The 21,319-nt window shown below is 38.9% G+C and overlaps 1 protein-coding gene across 4 annotated transcripts in view; it reads left to right on the top strand.

Annotated features, from left to right (window-relative positions):
* NCOA7 (nuclear receptor coactivator 7) overlaps window positions 1-21,319 on the top strand; it is a 175,501-nt gene that overhangs the window by 117,873 nt on the left and 36,309 nt on the right. For 3 of the 4 annotated variants that reach the window (XM_006143794.3, XM_006143793.3, XM_027770046.1), the window contains exons 9-10: window positions 2,259-3,295; window positions 3,896-4,064. In XM_006143794.3, coding sequence (XP_006143856.1) covers window positions 2,259-3,295; window positions 3,896-4,064 — 1,206 coding nt within the window. The remainder of the gene's footprint in view (window positions 1-2,258; window positions 3,296-3,895; window positions 4,065-21,319) is intronic. The other variant, XM_006143796.3, reaches the window with a different exon arrangement.

Below are 21,319 nucleotides of genomic sequence, written 5' to 3'. Positions count from 1 at the left end.
AGGGAAAGGGACTTGAGTGTTTGTGGGAGGAAGTTTTTTTATACATCAAGTATGCAAAATGCTGGCTCTCTCTGTTGCAGAATTTCTTACAGCCTTTAATATGTCAATTTAAATTTTGGGTTTCAATGTGGAGATACCACATTACACTAACTGATTGGACTCTAGGGTTGAAAGCATCTTTTTAACATCTCCTGGGATGTTGGTCTTGGGCAGGATATTTTGTATTGTGCAAGTTCCTGCAGAACAGAGACTGTCACAATTGTATTTTAGCATATGGCAATTAGGGACTCAATAAGCGTTTATTGAATTGAAATTAAAGAGGCTCTTAAAAGCATTTATCAGAGCCTTACAGTTGCATAGGCTTTTATTTTCTATGAAAAAAAGTTAATATTCTAGCCAGTGATTTATTCATTATTAGTTTGCAATAGGGCATTGTGTACTCACCCAGAGACAGTTGGGGCTGGGAGTGAGGAGAATCACCAGCCGGGGGAATGGTCATACCACAATCTCTTCTCCATTCTCCTCTTGGGATTTTGGGCATGCATACACATACACCTGGCGTGGTTTGCAAGTCTCCAGATTCAGGACTAGAACCTTGGTTGGCCATGTGGGAGTCCAGCAGCATAGCCACCATGCCACTTGCTGGCTTTTGACCACTTATTTTAAACTTCAGAGAGCATGCTAAAACAATATTTCTGTTTAATCCAAATATGAGTAGTAAAGTCTCTGTTATTAAGGAAAAATAATTGATTGCATCCCAGCACACCGTTTCAGCTGATATACCAGTTGCCCCATTGCCATACAGTAAAAGGATACTGTTCTGAAATTAAAGAGTTGCGTAATTAAGAAATTTAAACCAAGTATTATAAATAAGAGCTTTGTTGACAAGATTCATTTTTCTATAAATTTTAAAGCTGTAAAATGGAGCTACTGCTCCATGTCCACAATAATAGTGAAAGCTTCATCTTGTATCCTCAGTGATACAAGAGTATCTGTTATTGGAGATATTGTATTCTAAGTCATGAAACCCACAATCAGTGTTGTAAGTTAGTCACTTTATAGAAAGCAATGAAGGGAGACACCACTAAGTCAATGAGCCATTTAGAATATCTCTTTGTCAAAATGCTTGGGACCAGAAGTATTTAAGATTTTGGATCGTTTTTATTTTAAATATTTGCATGTACATTATGATTTATCTTAGTGATGGGACCCAAGTCTAAACATAAAATTCTTCTATATTTCATACATACCTTATACACAAAGCCTGATGGTAATTTTATAATATATTTTGGTATTTCAGTGTTTTGACTGCAGTAAATGAGATCAGGAGTGGGATTTTCCACTCTTGGTGTCATGTTGATACTCCAACAGTTTTATATTTGGGGACATTTTGGAATTTGAACTATTTCTTTAAATAATTCTTTCATTTATTATCATTATTATTTTCTTACTTTGACCAGAGAAAGAGAGAGAAAGGGAAAATAGGAAAGCAAGCCTCCAGGTCCGGGACTCCAACCACGGTCAGCCATGTGAGAGTCCTATGCCCTAACCACCATGCCATAAGCCACCTCCTTGAACTATTTTTAAAAATATTTATTTAATTTTATTTATCATTATTATTTTCTAATTTGCTATAGGGCACACATGCTCTCCAGAGAGAGAGAGAAAGAAAAAGCAAGCTACCAGGTCTGGGACTCAGACCATGGTCGGTCATGTGGGAGTTCAGCACCTTAACCACCATGCCACCTGCTAGGCCTGGATTTTGAATTTTTAGATTGGGGTGTTCACCATATTGTTGTTTTATATACTATTTTACAAAAAGGAAAAGCTTTGAATAATTAAAGAGCTTTAGTCATTGTTGCTAAAATATTTCCTATCCTATGTCCTTTCCTTCATGAAGACCAGAAACATTATTCATATTTCAAAATTTTACAGGTGATATTTCCATGTTCATAAGTAACATCTAAAACCTAGTAGGATACATAACTCTCATGATTCATTCTTTTGCCATTTCATTTAGTTGACTTACATTTTATTTTGAAATCTATTTCTTGTCTTCATTTTCTTACTCTGAAGTCATTTAAACATAGATTTAAGTTGTGTTATATTATTTTGGTTTTTGGTTGGATTTTTTTATTTGGTATGATTTGATTTGGTTTTGGTTTGGTTTTTGATTTTGCTTTGTTTTGCCTTTCCTCCATTTTGTGTTTGATTTTATTTTTAACATTCCATGTGCACCCACCATTTTCCCTCAACAGTGACCTACCTCAGGATCTTTGTCCTCTGTACAGGCCTGGAGAATGGGAAGACCTGGCTTCAGAAAAGGATATCAACCCATTCAGTAAGTTCAAATCTATCAATAAGGAGAAACGACAGCAGAATGGAGAGAGAACCATTACTTTGGATTCCAAATCAATAGGACCTTTAGAGAAGTCAACAGAACACACAGATACAAAGTCACCAAGCAGCTCTGTGTCAGGAAAATTAAAGGCATGGGATTCCTCTAGGGAGGCAACCAGTGAGTCTCCCACATTGACTAAACTCAGCAAGGAACCTTCTGACACTCATGTTGCAATTGAATCAACAGCCAAAGAAAACTCTCTTTTAGGGGAAGATGATGACTTTGTTGATTTGGAAGAACTTTCTTCTCAAACAGACGGTGGCAGAGACAAGAGAGACACCTTGAAGGAATGCCTTTCTCTTGACCCAGAGAAGAAGGAGGCGGAGTCACAAATAATCAGGTCTGCTATGGACATGCAGGAGCCATCAGCCCTGAACTTTACAGAAACAGAGAGTGATGCTGAACTTAAGAGGGCTCTAGACTTAGAAACCTGTGAGAAGCAAGATATAATGCCAGAAGTGGACAAGCAGTCTGGTTCTCCAGAAAGTCGAGTAGAAAATACGCTGAACATACATGAAGAGCTAGATAAAGTTAAACTCATTGAATATTACCTAAATAAGAACAAAGAAGGGTCACAGTTTTCTGAAAATTTGCAGAAGGTAGAATTAAGTGATGGCAAAAGTAGTGAACCAGTGGGAATAGACATCACCCTTAGTAGGTCTCTTCCTCAAGCAGGTGATCTGCGAACTGAGGGCAGTGAAGAGCCAGATAAAATGCAAGTGAAACAGAGAGATCCCCTTCCCCTGAAACTGAGCAAAGAAGAAAATATGATTAATGAGTCTCTAGGCTCCTCTTTAGACTCTACTCTGGACAACAGCTGTCAAGGTGCACAAATGGATAAGAAATCTGAAATTCAGTTGTGGCTATTAAAGAGAATTCAGGTACCCATCGAAGGTAAGCACTTTTCTTTAATGTCTTGACATTCTGGTTCTGAAACTTACACATACAATAGCAAAGTACAATCACTTGGAAACAATATTTTCTTAATAGAGTATATCCTTGCCGATAGTGTTAATAACTGGGAAATAATGAACAGAATCTGGTTTCTGTTTTTGGAACTAGAACTATGACATAGATTTCTGATTTCTGTTTCAAGTTTACTTTATTAAATCTCTCAACAAACTTTCATTTTTTAACCTTGAATTTTCAAACCTAAAGGCGTTTAAAATGTTTTTGAAGAGATTTCAATCCAAACTGGTCCTCAGTAGCATTCATTAATATGTATTCTGGTAGATTATCACAATTCTCCATTTTTTGCTATCATGTCAGTTTTCATGCATATTTCAAATATGTAACATCTTATGTGATGCAGACCAACTTAAAACCTTCAAAACCTTTTCTTTTGCCCTAAAGGTCTAAAAATTTTATTAGTTCTACTGTGATGTCATTTGAAGTTTCTGTCATGTTTTGACTGTGAGTGGATTAGACATTACTTGTTAAGTTGAAAGGTTTTCTGTCACCAATACTGAGGAATATTTTTCATGTGTGACTCAGATATACTTCCTTCAAAAGAAGAAAAAAGCAAGACCCCGCCCATGTTCCTGTGCATCAAAGTGGGAAAGCCAATGAGGAAATCCTTTGCCACTCACACCACAGCCATGGTCCAACAGTATGGCAAACGTCGGAAGCAGCCGGAGTACTGGTTTGCTGTTCCCCGGGAGAGGTGAGTAGAGGCTAAACTGGAAAATCTGTTGGTAAGTTAGGTTCAAATTGTATTTTGATAGTTTTTTTTTTCATCTTAATACTTCACTTTATTCTTGAATAAGTGCTTTCTCTTGGCTTTCGATTTTAGACTTTCTAGAAGAATATTATGTGAGTGACTTTCTGTGAAGAATAGGTTGTTTTTGGAGAGATTTTTGCTGTAGGACATGTGTTCACTGGAGAGACAAAGAGATAGAAAGCGAGAAATCACCCCCTCACAGCCCCAAAGCGAATGACCACAGTGCAGTCCCTTTTCTTCTATTCTCTTCTCAGGATTTTGGGAGTGCACACACACACACACACACACACACACACTCTGCATGAATTTTAAGCTCCTGGGTCCAGGACTCAAACTGCAGTTGACTATGTGGGAGTCCAGTGACATAACTGCTCCACCATCTGCTGGTCCTGGGAAGGTAGGTTTAATATAGCAAATTTTAGATCATCATAGGTGCTATGTCCTAAGCCACTTCCTTAACCTTCTGTTCAGTTGATTTTTAAATGAAAGATTAGATATTCTCAAGTGCCAGTAATTGGAAGTGTTCTTCCTTTGAGAATAGAGGAATACCAAGGAATAGATTTAAACTCCTCTAAGTGCAGTAAAGACCATGATTATAACTTTTCAAGTATAATCTGGGAACTAAAGATTATTTGGCCTCGTGGAAGGAGTATTTGATTTAGCAGCATGAAAATACAGCCTGTGATCTGTCTATTGCTAAAGAGATTGATATTTTTAAATCACCTAAGAAGAAATTTTATTGGCTATGTAACAGATCTAGGAGAGTAGGGATAGTGGACAGAACCGTATAGGATAGTAGAGACCGTGGCATAGAAAAATTTCAGCAGTGTATCACTGAGGATGTGTTTATAATAAAAAAATTAGAAAATATTCTTTTTGGATAAAAACTTCAGTGTTTTCCTTTTGTATATGTGGTAGAATACAGATATCTTTACAGAGGACTTACGAATGGTTTTCAGAATTGCTAAACGTTGCTATTTCTTTGCTAGTCACCATCATCATCATCTGGTAGATGTTTTGGCTAACATGCCTGCCAAGAGCGAACATATTCAGTGAGCTTCTTGACATGACTTCCCAGTAAAGCAAAATCTAATTCCAAGCAAGGGCACACTTTCTGGCTCACTATTACTCAGAACAAGAATTCTCACCAGGAGATTTGCCTCATTTAATATATTATAACTTAATGTGAGGAAAAATAGGATTTTTATTAATGAATTTTCAAATAGCTTTTCTCTTTCTTACAAATCCATGTTAACATTGACATTTAACATAATTTGTTTTACATTGTTGTAATATATTTCTTGACCTGTGCCTGCAACCCTCATAGTATCTGACTAAACTTTTCAATTCTGGATAATGGGGGATGGAGAGAAGAGACATATTTTGTTGTTATTTTAGAAATGTTAGAACAGGTAACATAAACTTCTGCAGCCATGTAAAAATTGGAGTTGCAGAATTAGAATTTTACAGCTAGATAATGTCTTAGAGAGATAGGCCAATTCTTGATTTTATAGGTGAGGAAAATAGAGTACTCAAACTCAGCCACACTAAGGTTTTCTTCATGACTTTCTTCATCTGTCACAAAAATTACCTGTCATAATATCACCTTTTCTCTGAGAAAGTATATTGTTCATAATATAGGAAAATTGTTTCTCCCCCTTACTTTGTTATCTTTAATGGAATTGTGAGCACTAAAGCCTCTTGTAGAATAATTGTAGCAATCATTTGCAATTATTTTATTGTCATTCTTTAACCCAGAAGAAATCCTTACTGCTCAAGTAGTATTTCTTTGACCTCTTATGCAAGTGGTTGCTGTGAGCCGTTTAAAGTAGGTCACTTGTTGAATTCCATTACACTGTACTTTATAGTGTTCATGATTGATTTGTTTTTGAGCAGAACATGATTTGGAATACTTTGATTTTTTTGTGTGTGTGTGGATGTTAGAAAAATTTCTTGTAATTTTTCCCTTTTGTATTCCATGTCTACCAGCCCTAAAAGAACCCACATTTTAGTTTAAGAGGAGAAAGATAGAGCAGTCCTATAATAAATTCTCATCCAGACTTCCATCTGTACAGTAATAAATGAGTTCACTTTTGTTTCTAATTTATGAAATTCTTTGGGACTTAAAAGCTAATCAGGGATCCAACAAGTGGCTTGGTGGTTAAGGCACTAGATTCCCACCTGACCGACTATGATTTGGGTCCTAGACCTTGTGGCTTGAAAACCACCACAAATGATTGATAAATAAATAAAGTGATTAATTAATGAAAAAGAAAGCTCAACAGACTTTTTTTTTTTTAAGAGAGATTTTTGCTATAGGGTGTGTGTGCTCACTGGAAAGACAGAGAGACAGAAAGCAAGAAATCATCCCAAATGGCTGATGGCCACACTGCCATCTCTTCTCCATTCTCCTCTTGGGATTTTGGGCATGCATGCATGCTTATGTGCCCAGCATGAGTTTTAAGCCACCAAGTCGGGAACTTGAGCCATGGCTGACTATGTGGGAGTCCAGCAACATGACCATTATGCCACCTGCCGGTCCCTCAATAAACGTTTTTAAGGGGGAGCTAAGAGCAGCATGCAGTGCTTTTCTCACTCTGCTAGTTTCTGGATTGCTTTATGACAGCAAACTAAATGTTTCTGCTTTGCTTTTTTTTTTTAAGAACTATTTTATTTAACTTTATTTATTTATTCATTGATTTCATTTTAACTTGACAAGAGAGGGGCAAAGTGAGAGCAAGAGTGAGAGTGAGAGAGAGCGAGCGAGAAAGAGAGAAAGTGAGAAAGCAAGCCTCCAGTCAGACGTGCGGGAGTCCAGTGCCCTTCCCCACCATGCCACCTGCTGGCCACCTGCTTTGCTTTTTATTTAATAGATCCATGCATCCCCTGGAGTTCCAGTAGCAGGTTAAAGTCATCCTCTCAGCATCTCCCTTCCTAGATTACAGTGTCCTCATATAGATGTGACTTTTTGTTCTTTTAAGCTGGTGTCTTTGACTCATCTAATACACCAAAACTCCTTGTCATAGGAAACATATCTCGATTTTGATAGAACTTCAGAAAGGTTTCACTATTCATCTCTGTTGTTCCTAATACTTTAAAAAAAGTGTTTGCTTCTTCCTTTCTTGTTGTTGCTAAGAAATGAACTCTTATCAAATTTTTTTCTTTGTTTACAATATGTTTTTGGGTTCGTTAATCCTGTCATTGAATGAAGTCTTCCAAGTAAGAAAATGATAGGGGCGGAGGCAGGGGAACAAATGATGAAAACCCTTTGTAGTCTCTATTTATCTTTGTTCTGAGTGTGTGTGTGTGTGTGTGTGTGTGTGTGTGTGTTTTCCTGTAGCAGCTGTTATTAAATTTTAGATACTAGAAATTAGGGATGTTAAAAGCTGCTTAAATACACAATAATTTATTTTCTGTATTAGGAGTTGTCAGGTTCTAAACTTCTGTGAATTCAGGAAAGCACACACTTGTACATGGCTACTTGGCCCGTGCTCAGATTCACTAGGGATAAGTGCATTCACTTCCTGTTTCCATTGCAGCTTGCAGAATGAGGCACTTTTCTTGAATCAGCTGAGAATGTGCTTGGGACATTTGAAAAATTTCTAGAACTCATCTTACACACCTGGGAGATCAGGCTTTTTCTACTCTCACTCTTAGTGCTAATGTAAACATGAGGACAGTGGATAATTCCAACAGATTTTAATCATCCAATATAGGACTTCTTAATCGTGGAACTATTGACATTTTGTAGCTGCTTAATTCTTTGCTGTCTCAGGATGTCTGACAAATTGGAGACTATTTAGTGACATCCATGGCCTCTACCCATAGCTGCCAATAGCGCCTTTCCCTTTGTGACAAGCACTTAAAGTGCCTGCACACATTGTCAGGTGTCCTCTGGAGGACAAAATCCCTTCACGTTGAGAACCCCTGGTCAAGCATTAGACCTGGGCCTATAGGTCATTCTGGATGTGGTTGTGAGCTACTATAGCTAGGTAATTAAGGGATTAGACTATTTAAATCTTTATTGTATTTGGTAATATTTACCCATCTGTATATAGTATTTTCTTTACTAAACTAATTTCTTAAAAGCCTCTTTGCAAGAATTTTCTTAAAAAAAATTTTAACACTTTTTTGTTAATTTGTAGGTTTTTAAAAATAATTATTTATTCATTTATTTATTTTTTAATTTGACCTGAGAGAGATAGAGGGTGAGAGTGAGAGAGAGAGGAAGTGAGAAAGCAAGCCACTAGATTCAGGACTCGAACCCTGGTCAGTTATATGGGAGTGTCCAGCGCCTTAACCACCACGCCATCTGCTGGTCCCCCCTAATTTGTAGTTTTAATCTATAAAATAAATATTTCTGGGCCAGGAGGTGGCATGGAGGTTAAGGCACTGGATCCCACATAGCCAACTGCACTGTTCTAGTCTGGGACCTGAGTGGCTTGGAAATCACACTAGCTACACTTGCATGTGCCCCAGACTCTGAGAAGAGAATGGAGATGAAGTTGATTGTGGTGTGGCCAACCCCCAAGGGGGGTGATTTCTTACTTTCTCTCTCTCTCTCTCTTTCTGATGCTTGGCATGCATCCTATAGCAAACACCAAAAAAGAAAAAAGAAAAAAAAAATATCTTTGAGGAGCAATGTGTTCTCTGGAAGGCAGTCACAAATTGACAGAAACAATAAGGTTATTGGTATTGACACCTTTTATTTTTATATCTTCACTTTGCATAAGCCTCTGCTGGAAGCTATCTAAAATATAAAAAGAAGACAGTACTGTCTCTTGCCTTGAAAGAGTTTGGGGCTCCCTGACTCGGGCATGAAGGGCTCCAAAACAATGAACCCTAGGATCAGGTAGATGTGAATGAGAATCCCCAGGAAGTGTATATCCTGGAATAAGATACATTGCCCCCTGGAAACATAATTTCTTCATTTGAACAAAGGCTCACCGAGAGTGTTAAGTAATTAGACCATATTTGAACAGTTATGGAGTGCATACTTCCTGGCAGGCACTGGGCTAGTTCCAGGTGGAAAGACTGGGGCCCTCCCTACTTTGAGGACCTTATGAAAAACTATTGAAAATAATTCCCATTCCTTACTATATGATTGTATGCATAGATTTAGATACTGTTCTATGTAGAAAATACTAGAATTGTCCTTTTTTTCTCCCCTTTTCTTTCTCAATAGCAAGAGACTATTTCCTTTTTAGTAAGAACCAATAACTCAGGTTCAAATGAAAGCTATTCTCTTATGTACAATTATGGCATGTTAACTTCTGGAATGTTTTATAATAATTAATTTTATATTATGCAGCTTTAAGATAAATAAGACATAAATGGCATTAAATAGCAGGAATTATGTAGAATTTGCCAAGTCATGCATAAATGCTTAATCCAAGCTGAATTAATTGGTTACTTTGATTTGTATAATAAGTAAACTAATAAAATGGGAAAAAGGAGAGATAGAAGGAGAGCCCATGGATTAAAAAAAAATTGTACTGAGCCAGTCTGTTGCATGGTGGATCCCATGGGAGTGACTGGATCCCACATGGCCTACTGCATAGTTCTAGTCCCAATCTGGAGTCCTGGAAAACATGCCTGGCATGTGTGCATGCCCAAAACCCCAGGAAGGGAATGAAGGAGAAAGGATTGAGGTATGGCCAACCCCTTGTGAGGTGCTTTCTCACTTTTCCTCTCACTCTAGATCTCTCTCTCCCCTGTAAGTACACATGCCCTATAGCAAATTTTCAAAATAATAATAATGCTAAAATAATTGAACATGCAGTACAGAAAAGCTGAAAGGACATAGGGATCGAACCTATTTTGCTGTCAACTTTTTCCACTTGCTATATTGTACACATTTTCTATATCATGGAACTATCATATTATCTGTATGTGAACAGTATATTAGGTCATCGGGAAAGTCATGGCATATTTTTCTATTTTTCTACACAAAAATGCATCATGGCTTTCCTAAGACGTAATACTTAGCACCACTGTTATGTTTTCTGATTTTGTTATGCCCCTACTTGGGATATTAATTTATTTCAAAATTGTTGCTATTATAAGCAATACTATTAATACATTAAATATCTTTATAAAACATTTCAGATAGTCTTACCAAGTCAAAGCGTATGTTTAAGCTTTAAATACATGTTGTATATGAAAACGCCTGTCAAGCTATACAGTCACAGGCATGAGGGTGTTCTTATCCCCACATGCTGGGAACTCTAAGTATTATGATTCTTTATCAGTTTGGTAAATAAAAACAGAAGCAAATGTAACTTTAAAGTGTTTCATTTTATTTTATTTGTTTTTCGGGGGCGGGGGTTTGCCATAGGGCATATATGCTCGCTAGAGAGAAGCAGAGAGGGAAAGTGAAAAATCATTCTTTATGGGGGTTGGCCATGCTACAGTCCCTTCTTCATTCACTTTCTGAGATTCACTAAAGTATTCACTCTTAGTCATTTAGAGCAAAACTGTAAGTTATAAGTATTGAAACTTTTATGATGTGCCATTCATCTGAAATCTTACTCATTTTAAAACCATGAGGGCTGAGTGTCATTGGACCCTGATATAATTCTGTGGCCTAAAACGCAACCTTATATACCGCATCACTTTATTCTGGTTGAGCAACATACTTTTACAAAGATGCTCCTATGGTATCTTTTTAAACATTTTTAAATTTAATTTATTATTACTATTATTATTGTTTTTTTAATTTGCTATAAGGCATGTATGCTCATCAAAGAGAGATAGAGAGAGAGAAGGGGAAAGCGAGAAAGCAAGCCATCAGGTTCAGGAATTGAACCATAGTTGGCCATGTAGGAATCGAGCGCCTCAGTCACCATGTCACTTGCTAGCTCCAGCTCCTATGATATCTTAAAAGTAAGATTGCTATTCTCAACTCAAAGGAGAATATTAAATAAATTAACCCACCCACTGAACTATGTATCTCCCAGATCTAAACTGGAGAGGGTTAAGAATGTAGGCAGAACATCAAATAGATGCCTTCCTTGCCTCTGTGCTAGGTATGCTACTAGGGCTGGTATTTTGCTTGAGTTATTTTATGTAATATGCATAGTAGTTCAATGAGGCATGTGGTGCTGTTTCCCGTTTTACTAATGAGGAAACTGGGAACTCACCTTACTCAAGACAGCAGCTTTCAGGCCCCAAATACCTTAGTGTGTATTGGTTGATGCTGCTGCTCTCCGTGCTGATCCCACATGCGAAGCCCAGGGCTCAAATCCCAATCCACCCTAAAGGACTCGGCATTGGTGACACAGCCCTATGGTCCCAGCTAGAGGCTAAGGCAAAAGGATCACAATATAGTAAGACCCTGTCTTCAGAAAAAAATGTAGTAATATCAGATCCCATTTTCATTGCTTTACACCAGAGCAGGCTGTTGAAACTATATTAATTATACTTTTTATTTGGGCTGAAAAATCACTGAAGTGGAAGTAAGAGAGTGATAGTTTACATACTTAGTCATCTGGGCTAGTGAGGGAATGAAGATTTGTAGCATCTCCAGATTTATTCATCTTGGACAGTGCCAAAATGCCTTTTATCTGGCCAGATATATTTCAGCACCTATGAGGAGAGGAAGTCATTCATATTTTATAAATGGCATCCCAGGGATATCATTATTTGAGTGTAGGAGGTCTCACTAGAACATTATATGGAAATGGAGAACTTGATTCCAATTTCCTGTCTACATTAGTTCCTGTTTCTGTTCTCTTAAATGAAATGTTTTTACTTAGTTGCATGCTGCTGTTGTAGCACTGGGTCATTATTTAGAATGAACTTTTATTTAGTTATTTTTTTTTTGCCAGTGACTACCTGGTGAAAAGCAACAACAAAACAAAATCCCATCCTCCAAAGCTTGTAATCACAAGATCCAGACACCTTATTTGACATTGCTCTTAGTAATGTAAACGATGTATGTGAACAAAGTACCTTACACCTAAAATGTGATTTGCTATTCTCTAGTTCTCCCCTGAAAACCTGTCTTGTATGTGATGGCCACATTAATATCTTAAAAAGGCATTTTAAACTTAGCACATAGCCACAAAAATATCTTAAGCCTTAGGACTATAGTCTAAACTCCTTATTTGTTTTTAAAAGCCCTTTCTAAACTAGGTTTGCTTTCCAGCTTTTTCTTGATCTGTTTGAATCTGTAGCTTTACTGCCATCAGTCAGTTTGTTAACTTCACCACGCAAGTTCAGAATCTTTCCAGCTTGACACCTTTTTAACCAGTATATTCTTGAATTCAAGTAGATCTCCTTTCTTCCCTACCTGGGCAAATCTTTGTTTCCTCGAACAGTACTCTGTGCAATGACCTCTCCCTGGACTGGCAGTTACAGTCCTTTCCCAACCTTCCCTAACTAAGTAACACAGCATGTAAGTACTAGGGGGAGGAACTGGCGTCTGGCACCCTTACCCATACAAAAACAATCAGTCTCCGTTTCTAAATTCAGAAATGTGAGGAACTAGAATCTGTGGAGGAGTGTGTTCTGTTTCACAGATATGAAAGCAAAGGAAATTAGCAAAGAATGCTTGTCTTAGCTTGATGGGTACCACGTTTAGCTTTGTAATAAAACCATCCAGGAACCTTTAAACATGGAATTTTAAAGGTCCTTCCCTTGAATATTCTGCTTCTTTGGATTTGGGTTAAAACCCCAGAATCTGTTAAGCGTCTTCCATCTTGTGGTAAACAGAAGGGCACTATTTCCTACTTCCTTTACATGAACATTCAGTAACATTTAACAGCACTGACCATCTTCCCTGCCCTGGACTGGCAGTTACAGTCCTTTCCCAACCTTCCCTAACTAAGTAACACAGCATGTAAGTACTAGGGGGAGGAACTGGCGTCTGGCACCCTTACCCATACAAAAACAATCAGTCTCCGTTTCTAAATTCAGAAATGTGAGGAACTAGAATCTGTGGAGGAGTGTGTTCTGTTTCACAGATATGAAAGCAAAGGAAATTAGCAAAGAATGCTTGTCTTAGCTTGATGGGTACCACGTTTAGCTTTGTAATAAAACCATCCAGGAACCTTTAAACATGGAATTTTAAAGGTCCTTCCCTTGAATATTCTGCTTCTTTGGATTTGGGTTAAAACCCCAGAATCTGTTAAGCGTCTTCCATCTTGTGGTAAACAGAAGGGCACTATTTCCTACTTCCTTTACATGAACATTCAGTAACATTTAACAGGACTGACCATCTTCCCTGTTTGCGTAACACTCTTTCCTCCTCTCTACCATCCCTTTCCAGTCTTTTCCTTCTCCACTTCCTCATTAAATACTATCCTTTTAGTGACACTCTCTCTTTGTCATTATAGGAAAAGACTTCAAAAAGTTCATGAAAAAGATGGAGTTAAAGTTCATTTTGGTGCAAAAAAATTGTGAAATCCACATAAATATATATTTTTTTTGAGAGTTTTTTGCTATAGGGCACGTGCGCTCGCCAGACAGACAGAGAGAGACAGAGAGACAGAAAGCGAGAAATCACCCCTCAGGGGGGATGGCCACACCGCAATCCCTTCTCCTCCATTCTTCTCTCGGGATCTTGAGCACACATGCACACGCGCCCAGCGTGAGTTTTAAGCCACCAGGTCCAAAATATATTTTTTTTGAGAGTTTTTTGCTATAGGGCACGTGCGCTCGCCAGACAGACAGAGAGAGACAGAGAGACAGAAAGCGAGAAATCACCCCTCAGGGGGGATGGCCACACCGCAATCCCTTCTCCTCCATTCTTCTCTCGGGATCTTGAGCACACATGCACACGCGCCCAGCGTGAGTTTTAAGCCACCAGGTCCGGGACGCGAACCACGGTCAGCTACATGGGAGTCCAGCAACATAGCCATTACTCTAACTGCTGGTCCCCACATATATATTTTTCATAATAGGAATTTCCTGTGAACTTTTGGAAGAGTGCCTTGTACATTCAATTGTCTACACCCGTAATGGTCTCTCATTTCCAGTTATTTTCAGTCTTGAACCTCCTACTGAACTGGAAACACACTCACACCTATCTTCAAGATTTGGATCATCCATCTTAACTCTGACTATGCCTACCCCACTACACGAGGCTTCTTATTTCCACTTTCATTCCTGCCACTGTCCCCACAACTCATGCCTCTTGTCTTCATCATAGTAAATGGTACAGCTAGCAGTTTCGTCCCTGAAGCGGGAATGAGGACAGAATCCTGCATTTCAGTCACCTGCTACATTAGTCAGCCGCCGTATCGAGCTTACCCTATCATTTCAGTTCTCTTGGATCTTTTCCTTCTATTCTGACTTTCCTGTGAACAGCCAGCTGTGTTTCAACTTTAAAATATGTAAATCTGAGGCCGGATCTATAGCCTGATGGTTCAGGCAGCCAGATCCCACATGGCTGACCATGCGATTCGAGTTTTGGATCCAGCAGCTTGAGCTGGGTGTGTGTGTGCAAGTATGCCAACATCTTGAGAGGGGGCAGAGATGGAGTAGGGGTTGTGGTGTGACTATTCCCATGAGGTGGGTGCTTTCTCCTCTCCCTCTCTCTTTATTTTGCTGTCTCTGTCTAGCAAGTGCACCTACCCTCTAGCGGGGAAAAAAAAGGGAGTAAATCAGACTTGATAGCGTGTTTGAAATACCTTGCTTCCCTCCCATAGCCACCTCACTGAAGTATACTTTATATTAGTTCAGATGTCTCTCTAAGAAGCTTTCCCTGTCTGTTTTAAATGCCTCTCCTCTGTCCTCCCCGCCTGTGTCATAGATCTTCCTTCTCTCCCACAGATATGGATTGCCTAGGGCTTTTTGCTGCTGGACTTTCAGCTTTCTGTGGGTAGAGACCAAGTTATATGACATTGTGTCCTAGAACTAGCATTGAATTTAGTATATAATAAATATGCTTGAAGGGATGCATGAATAAATGAGCCTATGGTCTAATAGGCGAAAATGTATTTGCTATTCTTTATAACTACAAAACAAATAATGGGTATGGTAATAGCTTTAATTGGGCTAATGTTCGGGTGTATTCTGGATAGGAGAACTCATTTTTGAATGCTATGATGATATACAGTGAATGAATATAAAGTAATTTTTAAAAGTGAATTGTAAGTAGTTCCGTGTAACAAATGACAAAATTCCAATTTTCTTCTTTTTGCTCTTTCATATTCTTTAAATGTTATGTAACTCTATTACTATGCCCATTATCTTCAACAGATCATTTTCTCTTTTGTGTTTCTTAACTGTTTTACATCTTTTTTTATTCCCCTTGATTCCCTCCCTTTCATCCGCTGCTATTTCCTACCCTCCTCCCGCACCGTCTCTGGTATTCTACTATTAATTTTATTTGTGTGACCATTCAGCCTTTATTCTATGTGTGGATAAAAGGAATATACCGCACGTAAATTGCTTTTACTTAAAATAAGTATCTTTCTCTGCCATTAAATGTTCTATCTGCATACATTTATTGAGGATACCTTTCATTTAAAACAAAAAGTAAAATCTTTTTAAAGTTGATTCTTTTATTAAACTCATTTTACAATGTGTAGATGTCCAAGCGCTAAGGAACTTCATGAAGACTGGGCAAAATGCTCATAACAGCACTTTTCTTGGAGAATAAAAATGAATTAAAGGAGTTACGAGTTGACCTAATTTTTCTAGCGTGAAATCTTTAACCGCAGTTAATGTAGAATTTTCTGATCAAAAGTCACTTTGCTTTCAATGGGATCAGGCCAAATTGTAATCTTTAATGACTGTCCATGCCAAGAAGACCACGGTGCTGAACATTCTTTAAAATACTGCATTTTATAGAATGTAGGTCCTAATCAACCAAACCAGGTCTATTTCAGAGTATAAACCCTGTGATTTTTAAGTGTGACACACCATTATCTCATACTGTCATCTTACGTGATATATTAAGATCAGAATGTCACTAGTGAAGACTAAACCCAAAGCCCAGTGCACACCAATACTTGGGAGGCTGGAAGTGACATGGGAGGTCTGGGTTTGGTTCTGAGACAACCAAAACACACCAGGGACAGGTGTGTGTGCTTGGGATCCTAGCTTGGGGGCCTGGGGCAGGAGAATCACAATACTGTGAGTGAGACCTTGACAAAGTACCTAGACAGGTACTCTTTCCTTTCCCCTACTTACCTTCCCCCCCCCCGTCATTAAAATAAAAAAGAATAGCCCCCCAAAATGTCTCCACAGTAATCCCTGAAAGAATTGTCTTCTATTTGATACACATTTTAGAATGGTACTGAACAAAGGTTATATGATTTGTAGTCCTTTATGTAACTATTCTCATTTCTTTTCTTTAAAAATACCTTAAAAGGTTTCAAAATGATATTGCTTCCTCTCATTCCTTTCCTAGTTATTTTACCTTTTGTGTCATCAATTCGAAATTGTAGAAGTTCATTACCTTCCAGAAAGACCTTATTAAACTGTCACCCTTCAGTGACTTTGGTAACCAGCTTTGGCAAATACCTTGAGTTAATTATTGACTCCCTAGCGAGTTCTAAGCTTTTGAAGAAATACCCTCCTTTATAAGTGAGCTCTTCACTGTGGTGGCTGTGCTTCCTGGTGGAGGAGTGAGCACCAGTACTTTGGAGAATAGCTCGGGGCCCATTTCCACTGCAGGTGAATTAATCCCTGCAATGGGTGCTGCACACAGTGTTTGGGAGTAAGTATGCAAAAACAGTAATTATTGCAAACTTACATGCCTGTAGGGGTGAGGCTGAAGAATGGAGGTAAGGGAAGCTTGGGTCGAGGTTAATTACTGAAACCCGCCCTAGAGAGCACCTGCTATATACCTTGCTAGCTGTGTGCAAATGTAGGCCTAGTGTTGTTAGATCTTCTCATCCTTTCCAAAGGAAGCTGAAGTATAAATTACGTGTGTCAAATCTATCCAATTTTTAAGTATTGGCCACTGTTCAATTAAAAGAAAATAATGAACTGACCAAAAAGAACATATCTAGTGCTGCCATAGGCTGCCAACCTAAGGTTTACAATGTTGATATTAATATAAACTTTTAGTTTTTCCTTATTTTTAAGTTATATTAGAGGTTTTTGTCTTAGGGCACTTGCACTTACCAGAGACAGACAGACAGAGACAGTGAGAGAGAAAGTGAAAAATCACCCCCCATAGGGGGGTTGGCATGTCATAATTTTTTCTCCTCCATTTTCCTTCCAGGAACTTGGGCACATGTGCCTGGCATGAGTTTTAAGCCACCTGGCTTAGGACTCAAACCATGAACAGCCATGTAGGAGTCCAGTGATGTAACCACGATGCCATCTGCTGGCTCTGGCTTTTCCTTATTTTTTGAGTGACCTTTATTTAGCTGTAGGTGGTGTTTTGAGCAATGTTTCCCAAAAGAGCTTTTCTACTATTTTTGGTGAACCAGAATAATAAAAGTTTTTGCAGCTTTATTGGAGTAGAGTTGACATTTTAAAATTGTATATATTTAAGGTGTACATCCTGATGATTTCATCTGTGTACACATTGTGAAATATATACCACCATCAAGCTGGTTGGCATAGTCATCATTTCATGTATTTACCATTTACTTTGTCTTTTCTCGTGAAAACCTTATTAGCAAATTTCAAGTGTATAATATGATATCATTAACTATAGTCCTATTGATGTACATTAGATACCAAGAACTACATTAGTTGGTACACTGCAAATAAAGGTTTTTTTTTCTCTTTTTAAAAATGTTGTTTTATAAATATCAGAAAAACCTTTTAAAATGGACATTATGCTAGGTCATTAATCATTATTCAACTTGTAGAATATTGAAACTCAAGGGACCTTATGGGGCAAGGTAAATGACCTTTTTTCACATAAAGACTTCTGACCAAGCCATTGAGACTGGACGAAAAGGTGATGGTTGTCTAGCCACACTCTCAGGGTGGATGCTTTGCCCGGGCTTCTATAGCTATATTCACAATGGAGGCTTTAGACTGAAGTGCATTCAAATACTTTTAACTTATAATCAACTGTTTAAGTGAGAATGTGACTGTATGCACATGTGTTTTAGTACTTTCTAGGCCATGTCCTTTCTCTCATTTTTCTCTTTCTTACATGGTTTTCTTCAATTTTTCCCATTCTTTTTGCCATAATATACTCTGAAATATGCTTTAATGTAATAGCTCTTAAAGTGCTTAATGGTTCCTGCTTATAATTTGTGGATGGTTTAAAGGTTACGTTTTGCTGTGTGTGTTGTCCCAGTCTCTTTTTTGACCAGTAGTCAAGTGGCATTTGAAAGGCCAGTAATGCCTTAACTGCCTCTGGGTCATTTTGGTCAAGTTTGTTGGTTTATATGGTGGCAAGGTTTTAGATAGATTTTACATAGAAGAGACTTTCTTAAAGGATCTGTCCAAAAGTAGAATGAACTTCCTTGCACATTTAATACTTTTTTCCCCCAAGTTTATGTATTTATTTCTTCCACTGGGGGAGCACACCATCAGAGTCTCCGTGCCGTGGTCCATCCCCAGTTTCTGCTGGTTTGGATTACAGGTCGATGTGCAGATGCCTCCCTTCTTATCCCTGCTCCTACCCTAGCATGTTCAGGGAGGTTCTGGATGTGAACCCAGGACCCTTCCCATGTGGGCCCAGTTGCATTACTTCTACTCCAACATCTGACCCCCATATGTAATGTTTCTGATACCAATATGAGAAACTAGGTTTTCTTATTTTCATTTTAGAAACTCAGAGAGATTGGGGCCAGAAGGTACAAGAGTGACCCACGTGGAAAGATTTCTTATTCAAGTCCTGAGACCTACCTGATTATGTCCAGCATGCCTATGCCCATGATTGAGGCTGGCTGAAGATGGGGGTGGATCATGGCATCAGGACCTTGTTGGGGTGTGCTCTCTCTCTGAAGAAAGAAATAAGTAACTTTTTTTTCTTTTTAATGTCCAGAGAGATTAAGAACCTTTCTCAAAGCCTCTAGCTAGTAATGAGTAAGACCAGTTTCACTTGAAATGTGTTTCTAAGTTTACCTCATAGCTATGTTTCAATTTAAAAGTAGGAGTAAGGAAAGCGATATTAAATTAAATCCCACCATAACCAGTAATGAGTCTTGCTCAGTAAAATAGCTTTAATTCTCCCTAAAGTCCATACACCTGTTTTGTTCTAAGCATCAACTCCCAGATTTTTTCATCAGGTTTTCTTTTTTCTGAAAGAGATTTTTGCTATAGGTTGCGTGTGCTCACCAGAGACAGAGACAGAAAGACAAAGAGAGAAATCACCCTACAGGGATGATGGTCACGCCACAATCCCTTTTCCTCCATTCTTTTCTTGGGACATTGAGCACACACACACACACACACACACACACACACACACACCAGGGATAAATTTTAAATTGCCAGTTCTGGGACTCGAACTGCAGTCAGTTATGTGGGACTCCAACAATGTAACCATTAGGCAATCTGCTGGCCCCTTCATCAAGTTTTCTATCCCTTAATTCTCCAGCTTGTCAGTGATAGGCATTTACTAACTAGTAAAACCAGGCCTATGAGGCTGACCACGAAAGAAATGAGAAAGCATATTGCATAAATGGGAAAACATGATTGTAAACATACTCAAAAGTATGTTGCTTATGGGGCGAGCAGGTGGCATAGTGATTAAGGTACTGGACTCCCATGTGGCTGACAGGCAGTTCAAGTTCTGGACCAGGTGACTTGAACGCACCAGGCATACGTGTGCATACGTGGCCAAAATCCTGAGAGGGGAATGGAAGAGAAGTGGTTGCAGCATGCTCATCCGTACTGGGTGATTTCTCACTTTCTTTGTCTCTCTGGTTAGTGTGAAAGCCTTATAGCAAAAATCACTCAAAAAAAAAAAATGTTGCTTACGACCATGAACTGCCCTGATGTTAATTCTGGACCCACCCTAGTGTGCTGTGTGACCTTGGGTGGGTTCATCAATGTGTGCATGTGTTTCTTCATCCATTAAACAGGAGTGATTACAGTATTGGCTACCCCCTGAGGTTAGAGTGAGAGTAAATGAGCTTGTCAGTACACGCGATGAAAGCCAGTTATTGCTGCTGCTGCTGCTGCTGCTGTTACTTCTTCCACCTGCAGAACTCTGTTGCCTGTGAGGTAAAGCACTGCCCTCCAAGAACCCATGTCATGTACCTTCTTTGCATTGCTTCTTCAGAGATCACAACTTTTCTGCTAAATGGGGATTTGTTACTCGAGTTTGGTGTGTCCTTTGGGGTATATACAAAAGGAGCCTTGTGTTGAAGAAGGAGGTTTATGGAGCTTTGAGGTTTATGAAGAAACCTGAAGAAGCCCAGATTTGGAACTGACGGAGAATGTGCACAAAGCACACATGCCCATACTGTTGTCAGATGAGTTGGTTTTGTGCCCGGAGGGGTGTGTATGTCAGGTTTCAGTTCATGCTCACTACTATGTTGGCCCTAATCTTGATTATCTCTTGCCTGGATTCCTGCTATAGCCGTGGTACAAAGCCTTTGTTTCTGGCAGTCCTATCTCATCCTAGCCTTTCCTTTTTGGCTCTATAGCAATCTTTCTAAGCCACAAATCTGACCATGCCTCTTTCCATGGGAACCAGGCACAGCCTCCCCATGTCTACAGCAGCACTTCTCACACTCAGCTGGTCTCCTGTGCCTTCCTCACAGAGGTCTTCATGTCCGCACACCTTCTATACTGTAGTTGATTTATCTAATAAGTATTTTTTTTTTATTTTTTGAGAGAGATTTTGCTATAGGGCATGTGTGCTCACTGGAGAGACAGAGAGACAGAAAGCAAGAAATCACCTCCCAGTAGGGATGGCCACACCACAATCCCTTCTCCTCCATTCTCATCTCAGGATCTTGGGTATGCATGCACACGCGCCCAGTGTGAGTTTTAAGTTTCCAGGCTTAGTACTTAAACCACGGTCGACTATGTAGGAGTCAAACAACATAACCATTACACCATCTGCTGGTCCCAATAAGCAAATTCTTTAAGGACTTTAGTTAGCCTTTTCCTGAGCAGTGGTATCTATAAAATGACTAATATTAAATGCTTGCTGTATTTATTACTAATACCCTTCAAATAAGTATGCAGGGATTAAAATCTGTTCTTTTGTGAACTCTCTGAAGTCACTGGGGCTGCCCCTGTCACGCTTTGGGAAACAGGGGCCTTAGGGTAAGGTCCAAGCATTTTATCACATCATGCCCAGTGTGACCCAGTTACTC

The sequence above is a fragment of the Tupaia chinensis genome, unplaced genomic scaffold (assembly GCF_000334495.1).
Source record: "Tupaia chinensis unplaced genomic scaffold, TupChi_1.0 Scaffold000106_1, whole genome shotgun sequence".
Taxonomy (NCBI): Eukaryota; Metazoa; Chordata; class Mammalia; order Scandentia; family Tupaiidae; genus Tupaia; species Tupaia belangeri.
Note: the sequence above shows the minus strand (reverse complement) of the source record. Positions and strands in the feature narration are given on the sequence as shown.